Source organism: Calidris pugnax, unplaced genomic scaffold, assembly GCF_001431845.1.
Source record: "Calidris pugnax isolate Ruff unplaced genomic scaffold, ASM143184v1 scaffold853, whole genome shotgun sequence".
Lineage (NCBI taxonomy): Eukaryota > Metazoa > Chordata > Aves > Charadriiformes > Scolopacidae > Calidris > Calidris pugnax.
The window spans coordinates 26,053-37,139 of NW_015091774.1; the positions used below are offsets into that span (position 1 = coordinate 26,053).

The 11,087-nt window shown below is 40.3% G+C and overlaps 1 protein-coding gene across 1 annotated transcript in view; it reads right to left on the minus strand.

Moving 5' to 3' along the window:
- Positions 1 to 439: 439 nt before the first annotated feature.
- IL18R1 (interleukin 18 receptor 1) overlaps positions 440 to 11,087 on the minus strand; it is a 19,488-nt gene continuing 8,840 nt past the window's right edge. Inside the window, exons 6-10 of the mRNA XM_014962025.1 lie at positions 8,902 to 9,058; positions 8,591 to 8,724; positions 6,960 to 7,121; positions 4,942 to 5,100; positions 440 to 3,056 (exon numbers count right to left, since the gene is read on the minus strand). Of these exons, the coding sequence (XP_014817511.1) occupies positions 2,656 to 3,056; positions 4,942 to 5,100; positions 6,960 to 7,121; positions 8,591 to 8,724; positions 8,902 to 9,058 (1,013 nt within the window). The 3' untranslated portion in view covers positions 440 to 2,655. The remainder of the gene's footprint in view (positions 3,057 to 4,941; positions 5,101 to 6,959; positions 7,122 to 8,590; positions 8,725 to 8,901; positions 9,059 to 11,087) is intronic.

Below are 11,087 nucleotides of genomic sequence, written 5' to 3' on the forward strand. Positions count from 1 at the left end.
ATACTCTTTTTCTTCTAGCCTGCATTGTATGTGGTAGAAAGAGGTCAACCAGGAACATTTAAAAAATGCAGGCACAGACTATGCTGTCAGAGTCACCATCATGTGGTAGCACACGCAAGAAAGACAAGAATCTTCAAGACTGGTATCTTAAAATAGCTGTCTCCTCAATGATCCCATTTGTATCCTCCCCTAGGAAACTGCATATTCCAATCACTTATTTGGATTTAGCTTTGTTTAAATTGTTCTACAATACAAATGAGACGTTTATTGCTTGTGAAGAGCAGGCCTAAAAACACTTTTGCTTTTTATTTCATTTTTTCTTCTTACTGGAAGTTTGATTTTTGACATTTACTGCTAACTGTAGCAAAAATGGAAGCCACAGATGTGGATAAGGGGAAATAAAGTTTTATTAAGTAAAAAAATGGAACAAAAGATGCAATATAAATCACTGAATTGACCCATTACCTTAAACTAACTATCATGTGAATTCACTTATAAATTGATATATACACGATCAAGCAAATCAACACAACTCCAGTCTACAAAAGCCATATTAGCAGCTCCTTTTCTCTAGGGACTGGTAAACAGAAAGCAGGCATTTCCAAGCCCTGATTAAAGTCAGTAATTCAGGATAGAAGAGCAATATCTGGTGTTAATATGAGGATGCATATGCTTATTTCCCTTGTCTCCCTTTACCACAACATGGGCAGTGACAATCAGCTATAGAGATTAAATGAATGTGTCATGATAATATTCTGTGCAAAAATACTTGCCCTGTTACAGATATTAAATAGTCCATTCTACTACATCTGAATGTCTGCTTCATTGGCATTTGAACAACTTTGGAGTTAATGCCATTTAGCTTTCAACCTTCCTCATGTGAAGTCCTCTGGTATTCTGTAAAATCTCAGTGCAGTCAAATTCTGCATGGTCTCACAATCTTCAGGGTACAGTTTCATGAGATAGAGCAGGTATATGCAGACACATCATATGTCCAAGTTGAGGTGAGGAGGCATTCACGGTAAATTCAATCTCAAGTTATAGCAGCTGGTTCTCATAGAGGGTAGGCTCAGCCCAGAGTTTTTAACAAACCACGTGCACTATCCGTATTCATATGTGTAGTATAATACATTTGATGCTTTGTGTTGTAAGGTAATATATTGATGACAGCATATGAAAAACTATGTGGCTGAGAAGCAAGTTTAACACCTCAGTTAAGTACCAGGAAAGTTATTAACTTCTCTGTCAACTTTTTGGCCAAGAAATGGATGTGCCCAGTATGTCAGATAGCATTTACGAAGTAAGGAGAATTAGTCCCGCAGGAAAGTGTTAAAATGATCTATGATTACAAATCACAGGAAACATTGGTAGAGAAGAACTGGACCTTGAGAAAGATTTGGAAAGGTAAAGACACGCATATCTACAGAGCAGAAATCCTCTTCAGTAAAAGCTTAAGCCAGAGAATGGCTTTTGCCTAAGGATCACATTTCAATAGCTCTTTATTTGCCTAAGAGAAAGAGGGAGGCATTTTGGAACTGGTCTGAAGGACATCACAAATGTGTGCCTTATTCCTTTGTTCATTTTCATCTGGGTGTTAATCCAGCAACTGTATTGTCACCATTTCATAAATCCACATTTAGCCTTTACTTTTAATTGAGCATCTGTCAGAAACTATGCTTGATTACAAGGTATTTGACAAACAACAAGGTATTTCATTCTCATGAATTTTGAGTTATTGCCATGACACCTAGCACTCCAACTGTGTTCTCAAGTGCACTGAGAAGATAACGGAGTTCCTTCATGACAGCTGCATGAATTGTCAAAGAGATGCCTCCTTAGAACTAGCATTAGTTGAATGCAAGAAAATGATGAGAGCGGGCTGAGCCTTGATGATTTCCTAGCAAACTGACAGAAGATCTTACAAAATTATTCTCCATTAATTTCTCCTCACTGGTACTAGGAGGAAATACGATTCCATTTTATCCAGGATTTTTTGTCAGATTGGTATCTTCTGCCAGGCAGCTAATAATAAGGGAGGGTCACCATGGTTTTGAACTCATTACTAAGTCGTTACCATTCCTGCAAATCACTCCCACTTGGATTGTCTGGATCATGTACAGGTCAGTAGTGAATACTGTTAGCCCAACCAAATCTGCCCTACTCTTTCTATCCTCCTTTTTCTCTGTTTTCACTTGATTTTTCTGTTTGGCATTGCCCAAAGCCTGCATGCCAAGCTCTCCAGGGCAGGAGTCATTTTGGGCTACTTTCATGCAGGATCCTTAGGAAATACCAAAACACAAAACCAAGAGCATCTAAATAATACTTTGCAAATACTGGTATATTTATTGACAGGCCTTAAAAAGTATGCAAGTGTAACTAACATCATTCGACATTATTTAGCTTTGTGCCTTGTGGTAAGTCCTAAGCAGAATCAAATTTCTGCTTCTTGTGCAGATTGCTGAGGAAACTCTCTGGGACAGCATTTAGCATTGGGGTTAACATCATCCTAGTCTCTGTAACGATTTCTACATTCTTCACAGATCTCAGACTTGGCCTCTTCTGAACACTGCCTTCTGAAAGTAAGTGTGCAGTTTGTGTTTTCTAGTAGTTAGCAAACTGTGTGGTTTTCTGCAGCATCTTATGTCTCCATAACTGTTATACGAGTGCATTAAAGCCACAGCCCTCAGACTGTGGTTGAGCCCCTTCTGAGCCTAGGTCAAGATTACTGTAGTGTCCTTTGGTGTTTATCTTGGTAGGTTTCGCTGGCATCAGGTACCGAAGGTTCTTCCAAAATCTGGAATTCAGAGGAAGAGATTTGTCCTTTTTCCACTTCACAACCCTCTTTGATGGCAAAAGAGACAGTGATTCTGGCAAGAAATTGTAGTCACTTATAGGCATATATTCAATTAATATGATCTTAGTTTTCCTTTCAACTAAGGCTTTATGTAGTCCACTCTCTAGTTCGTATATGGCTCTGTTAGAAACGTAGTTCTGGCTCAGTATAACGATTAATCTTCGACTTCTGTCAATCAATGAATGAATATCATCAACAACCGCTGCAAATTAAAGATAAAAGTGTTATTAAACTAAATTGAAAGAATAGGCACTGAATCGACTTACCCTTTAACAATTGTATGTATACCAACTGTTCCCCTTATAAAGTGAGAGCATGTAAGCATCCTGTCCATACAAAGAGATTAATAGGCATTGCAAACTAAAAGTTTGCAAGAACAAGCTCAGGAATGGCCAAAGCCTGTTCTCTGGAGCAGACAAAACCGACATACAATTTCCAGCTACACTAGACAGCTGTCTGTCAGTAGTCACACAGATAGAAGGCAGCAGCAAAACTTATTGTTCCTCCAACCAGACATCTCTTTGCTTTTTCATAATAGATACCATTAGAGTGATTCCACAGAACGTCACCAACAGCAACTTCACTCCAAATATTCAGTAACTCTCAGGTTACTCCTTCCTTTATGTCACCGAACACCCAAATCTATTGCCAGTAATGCAAGGTTGGGAAGACTAGCATGTGATGACAGAATGAGTTCCAACTGTGTTTTAGATCCATGACTTCTGTCTTAACAAGCAATGAATGAAATCAAATGGTGATACACTTCAAACACCCATGCAGTTCTCAGGCACAACTTCCTGTGGTTGCTTCAGCACCATGGGACAAGGTCTACAGAAGCCAAAGATCTAGAAAACATGCCTTGTAGGGAAAGGCAAAGCAGACTGCAGGAATAACCTAAAGAAGAGAAAACTGAGAGGAGTAGGAGGCTGAGAAGGGTATTACAACACACTAAAGGCTCCTGTAAATAGAAGGAAATGCTCTGTTTTCCATATTTGCAATGGATCAGACCACAGAAAAGGAAATAAGCTAAAAGTATCAAAATAATCAGATTGAACACTTTTGAAATGCTTTTTTTAATATTTAAGGAGGAAAAAATGGCTTGGGAGAACTGTGGCACATCTGAGGTTGGAAAAATATGTCAGAAATGGATACATTCTACAAGGAGAGAAGATTCTGCTTTGTGAGGAAGGCTGACTGACCTTATTGTTCTTTGTTTTTAACAATGAAATCCTATTCCTCAACTAGATCTTTGGACCCAGATCTTTTTCTGGGGTTGCACAAGCAGCTGGGAGGACACACAGGTAAGACAGCTGATCCCAACTGACCAGAGGGATATTTCACACCACATGACATCATGCTAAGTATATAAAGCTGGGGGAAGAAGAAAGGGGGGGACGTTCAGAGTGATGCTGTTTTTCTTCCCAAGTAACTGGTACATGTGATGGAGCCCTGCTTTCCTGGAGATGGCTGAACACCTGCCTGCCCATGGGAAGCAGGGAGTCAATTCCTTGTTTTGCCTTGCTTGCATCCACAGCTTTTGCTTTATCTATTAAACTGTCTTTATCTCAACCCATGAGTTTTCTTATTTTTATTCTTCTGATTCTCTCCCCCAACCCACCAAGGGGAGGAGGAGCAAGTGTCTGCATGATCCTAGTTGCTGGCTGGGGTTAAACCGCAACACAGGGACACCAGTTCCTCTGTGCAGTAAATGTGAGTGCATTCACAGGCCCCTGCTCTCAGCAAAAGCAGAGCAAGAGCACAAGCATTATTACTTTTAAACAGCTGACATCTTTGGTGTTCTCACCTTAACTTTCTGCAGGCCAGCTCTTTCATCTGTTCATCTGGGGTTTATGTAATTAAAGATATATGTGTATGTATGTGTGCAGGTTTATGTGAATTCATAAATATATCTATAAAATATGTAAAATGTGCACATGCAAACTTTGCATGCACATGGTCTAGATGAAATGAAAAATGTAGCATTTCAATGCACAACACATTTCACAGAATTCCTTCTAATTACAGACTTTTACCTTTATGTGAAAATTATATGCCTATTTAATTACAAGAATATTCAATACACTCACCTCCTCCAGGGGATACATCCCTCTCAAAAATACATAACTTGTAGCCAAAGTTTTCTTCTAATATCATGGGTAATATCTTCAAAGCAAATTCTCTCTCTTCTTCAGTAGGAGAAATGCAATCCTTCAGGTAAGACACAAATGCATCATATTCCTTTCCATCTGGAAAGAAATCACCAATTGTTGTCTTGTTAGCAACTATTAGAAATACAGTATCTGATCCACTATTCTGGCTTTCAAAGTTGTTGTCTCAGTAGCAAAGCATCTAGCAACTCCTGCTCTTTCCTTTGTACCACGAACAGTCTTAAAAAAAAATAGAAATTCCTGAATCAATTTAAAATTGATACAAAAGATTATGATTACATTTGTCAAATATTTGAAAATAACATATTCTTTCCACATTAAGGTGTTGGTCTTTTTTTTTTTTTTAAAAAAAAAAAAAACAGATAAATGTAACCAGTTAATGTCACACCTGTGATCATCAAGAAAATGAAGGGAAGCAAAAAATGTGTCAGTAACCTGATAAGAATGCTATTGAAGTGATACTGCAGATTTCCCCATTTATTTTAGTTTTTGTCTAAGACTATCAAGTAGTTCTGTAGAATGGGTACTGGCAAAAGAGAATGAATCAATTTATTATTTTAATTATAAGAGTATACCATGTCTGGTCATGCTTTGGGCAGTAATATACAAACACAAAATCCAAGACCAATACAGAGGCCAGGTCTAACACATTGAGCAATACCTAATTGAACCTTCCCATGGAACAACTATCTGGATTGATACAGCAGTGCACATAGCTTTGCATCTTCAACTGTAGTTCTTTGCTTCCCCTTTCTGGATACTTTACTACATTTACTTCATGGCAATGGGCACAAGCTGGAACATAGGAAGTTCCATTCAAATATGAGAAAATAATTCTTTACAGCAAGGGTGACAGAGCACTGGGACAGGCTGCCCAGGGAGGTTGTGGAGTCCCCTTCTCTGGAAACCTTCAAGACCCACCTGGATGCAGTCCTGAGTGATGTGCTCTAGGCAATCCTACTTTAGCAAGGGAGTTGGACTAGATGATCTCTAGAGGTCCCTTCCATGATAAGAGAGAGCACAAAATAAAGCTCATGAATCCCTAAGCATGCAGTAACTCTAGCAGCAGAAAATCCCTTGCCTAGTATCAATCAGACAATCAGTTCCTCCAGGGTGCCCTAGTCCAGGTTCTCCAAGATCCTCACTGTAAGGCAGTGTACACAGTAAAAGCTAACATCAACAGATAGATAAATAATGCTAGCAGACATAAATTTCATCCACCCATTACTGAAAAATCTCCAGCCACTGCAGTTTACTCAAGACAATTTAGAGATTAAAGAGGGCTAAGAAAATCAGGTATATATAAAGAGCATGTTTTGTCACCACAGTTTTCAGAAAAATTATACCCAGAATGGGTAACTGTCAGACTTGTTCCGTAAGTCAAGGTCACAGCAATGCTGCCTAGTAAGATACTGGTGGTGTGCTCTCCTGCTCTCCTTAAGTGCGTTCAGTGACAGATCTATAAACATTGCAATGGCTTTCAGAGTCAAGGAAGCATTTTAATGTTCACCTCACTGAAGGGAATCAGTAAGGTGGAAACAAATTTCTGTCAATCTACCTGTCTGACAACTCCAGAATGTTCATCCTCTTTACAGATAGGTAACTGTAAACTCTTCCACATTTATTAACTTTTGTGATGAAGAATATGGCAGAACAGAGCACATCTGAACAGCATGTAACCATGTCCCTTCCACCACCTTCTCCAGAGGCAGCTTCTTCACTGTGTTTATCTGCAGTTACTGCTCCAGTTGTATAACAACTCACTTTAGCACCTGACCGTGCAGTTCTTTTTCACATGTTCTTTGCTGTTTCTATTGACAAAACGCCTGGATTTATTATATTATCTCTTTCTCAAATATGATTGTTTTATAGAACCTACCAGAAACTATTTTTAAATCAATACACTTATTTCAATGTCCGCATTTGCCAAGCCATACCTCCAACAGTGTCATCTCTTCTGCATATGTTCCTGTAAAATAGAACTACCTCAACTCTAAACATCACACAGACAAGCACCACAGCTACAGCAACACATGGCAATAGCACTGCAAGGACCATTCCAGTTGTAAATATGTGCACAGGAAGATCTCGGGTATTCCCTGTAAAACAGAAACCCAGGAAATCATAGCCTTAACAAAGAGTATTATATGACAAGATTGCTGTATTCAATACTGATGGCATTTTAAAATCACCTCAAAAAAATCACAATGTTGATGTGAATCCTTTCCTGGTAATACTAATACTAAAATGCACATAGGCATGCCATTTGTCCTGAGATGGAGAAGAACTATAGAACATGGATTACTCTAAAAACTGGAGAAACAACCTTGCACGCACTCACACACCCTCCACACACATAAATGAACTGTATGTGGGGTGAAGATTGACACTACAGAACCTCTTAGATGGACAGCATCCCAAACTGGGGATACCCATTTTTATGATGAGTTTCCTTCAGGTTCTTTATTATTTCCCATTATTCTCTACCTTTCATCCCTCTCTCAGTCCATCCATAACAGTCCTTAATGTCCTCCTTACTGTCTTCAGCCGAGATCTTTATTTTTTAAATTTTGTCTTTAGTCTCTTTCAGACTTACTTTTTAATGATTTTTTTTTATTCTGTTATCTTTGTCTTTTTAATTCCTAATACAGATTTTTAACCCTTAAATCTTTGTGAAGTCTTTATGAAGGCACTGTCATGCCCATTGCAGTCTGTATTTCATTTGCTTTATTATATGCATTATCTTTTGACTGGTCTATTTTCACATATTTCCTCCTGGTAAAGCTTGGAAAGGGCTGAGAGAGATGAAAGCAAGGAAGGAATGCCCATTTGCTATGAATCTCCAGGCTGTCTGAACTATAAATGTGAAGTACTACTATACGGTAGAGGTCAGTTCTTCATAGCTAGAAGGATTGAGTCCCTGACAAGAGAGAAACTACCAAGCAGAATGTTTCAGGCTTTATCAGGAATATAAAAGACTGACCTTTCCAGGAAAAAAAAAAAAAAAACCAAAAACAAAAACAAAAAACCCCCAACCACCCCACAAAAACCAACAAATAAACAAAACCAAAAAACCACAAAAAAATAACCAAATCCTCAGATTTTAATGTTAGAAAGAGTTGCTTAACAAACACAGTGATCCAAACAGCAGACTCTAAGCTGCATAAGCCTTCGGTAGTTAACCAAGGCTTAAGCAGTGATCCCACCACTCCGATGATCCCACCAATCTGGTGAGTAGGAGAGCACAGGGAACACTCTTTCATGGGATCTAACATATCTAGCATATCTCAGCCTCCCAGCTATGTCCAGAGCAGCAGTGGTTGAACTACAGAACCGTTGCACAGCTGCTCTAGGAGATGCAGCAGCAATCCCTGCTGCCCCTGTCTCAAAGCAGAAGGAATCACCCAAGAGGGTTGTTAGGTCCAGAACTGGATGAACCAGGGCCTTCATAAGCACACAAACTTATCTGGAGAAATGTTCTGAAATCAGTAGCCTGCCCTCAGGATTAAGAAGGCTGGCATGATCAAAAATTATGTATGAGGAGTATGATTCATAGATTATACTGTACCCTTCTTCAGTTTGACTATTTTTATTTGTGTTCTTTCATCAGATTGCAACGTGCAGGTGAAATTATGATGCATGTCCTCCTCTGTTACTTTTTTAATCCGTAGTAGCCTTGTGACGTAGAACTTGTTTCCCAACCTGCAAGAGGGAAGGGTGTTAGAAACACTATCTGTACAGAAACCTACAACCAGCTGAAAGGCAGATTTTGAGAAAAAAGTTCTCAAACAACCTCAGACATTTTACTGAATTTGCAGTCCACAAAGTGCAGCATATTATCACATACAAACAGAAGTGCAGTATTTTCAGGAAACCTACTGTAATTTTTTTAACTCTTCTTCACATATTGAAGGTTCATTCTCGGGGATACCTGAGCATTTTTCTGGAAATGTTTGATTAATTAACCAGTAGAGGCTGGCTTCTTCTTGCATATAATAACCCAAGAAACCTGTGCAATTGAGTATCTCTTCTTTACCTAAACAAAGCATAACATGAGAAGATGTGGTCAGAAGTAGCATTCACCTTCACAATGCAGTAAAATGTCGGCTTTCCAGGCAAAGTATCCCACAAGCTGTGCTGCTTTCTGGACACCATAGCCCCAGCACGATGTTTCATACGTGTTGCACCTGCACTGGTGGTGGCTTTGGCAACCATGCACAGGGCTCTCTTGTACCCTGTTGCAGAGCGGTAGTTGTCCACTGCATTCTCTCAGATAAATTGCCACAGCCAGAAGAGTAGAGAGTATTTCAGGCTTTAGAGAACTAAAGAGAGTTGGGCTCAATGATCCTTATGGGTCCCTTCCAACTCAAGATATTCTATGATTCTATGAACTGCTGTGTGCTGCAGAGAACAGGAGAGGACAACCTACAGGACAACCAACAGTAAAGGAGTATCCCAGGGCCAAGTAAAAGTAACGGGTAAGGGAAATTACAACCAATTGATTATAACAGCTAAAGTATAGACTAGTACTTAAAAGAAAAAACAAAACCTGTTAGAGCCCCTGCTGAAGTCTCACAGAAATTCTCATCCCAGCTCCACACCTGGATATCAGTATAATCCTGAATGTGTAAGTCACTTAGCCAGACAGCTACTTTTCACCGTTTCAGAGCACTACTTGGAAAGGACGGGAACTACCCCTTAGAGGAGGGTTATTCATAAGTAAGAGCAAAAGTAAAAAGAAAACTGCGCACTTGGGCAGATAAGACAGAAGGCTGGAGGTCTGCACATAATCTTTAGCTGCAAGATCTGATGATTTGCAAGGCATTTTATTTTAAACATTGTCACGGGAAGCCGGACCTTAGGGCATCTGCAACTTTACAACACCATTTCTAGGCTGTGCCAGTATCATTTCCAGGGAACACATCTAGAATGCCCTTTATTAAGCCACAAAAGCTGTATGTTAGTTCTTGTTCAGGCCATCAGGCACAAATGCTTTCCAGTAAGCGAGGCCTGCCCAGGAATTCTCTAAGAGCACATATTATAAGCTGCTTTCTTGAGATTTATCAGAGTGGGTGCTTCCCGGGGAACTGCTTAAGAACATTTAAAGCAGGATCCAGCTGAAAATCTGCCCATCTTTGATTCGGACCTCAGAAATCCAAATCACAGTTGCACAGATTGAAAGATAGACCTAAACTTCTAGTATCTTTCAACTGTAGCCTTTTCACCATAAACAACAACTAATTTCTTGGAAATATTATAGAACACCATCTAAGCAATGACGGATTTGAAAGACCATCCTTTCACCCTCCACCACGCTATCTGTCTCATCACTTACAAGGTAGTTCAATGACTTTACCAAATGATCTTATCAAGCCAGATAAGAAATGGAAGACAGATGATTCACAATCATTTCATGTTGAACCCTGCTACCTTCTAAGGGTTCAAAAAAGCACTGTTTCATAGAATCATAGAATTTCCCAGGCCGGAAGGGACCTCCAAGGGTCATCTAGCCCACCCTCCCCACAGTCAGCAGCGCCACCCCCAACTAGACCAGGTTGCCCAGGGCCTCGTCGAGCCTCTCCTTGAATATCTCCAGGGATGGGGCCTCAACCCCCTCCCTGGGCAGCCTGTTCCAGTGCTCCACTACCCTCACAGTAAAGAACCCCCTTCTAATCTCCAATCTAAATCTGTTCCCCTCCAGCTTGAAGCCATTGCCCCTCGTCCTGTCACTACAGGCCTTTCTAAACAGGTTCTCCCCAGCCTTCCTGTAGGCTCCCTTCAGGTACTGGATTCTGCTATTAGGTCTCCCCGGAGCCTCCTCTTCTCCAGGCTGAACAACCCCAGCTCCCTCAGCCTGTCCTCGTAGCAGAGGTGCTCCATCCCCCTGATCATCCTTGTGGCCCTCCTCTGGACCCTCTCCATCAGGTCCATGTCCTTCTTATATTGAGGGCTCCAGACCTGCACACAATACTCCAGGTGAGGCCTCACCAGAGCAGAGTAAAGTAAAGTAAAGAATCACCTCTCTGGACCTGCTGGCAACGCTTCTTTTGATGCAGCCCAGGATG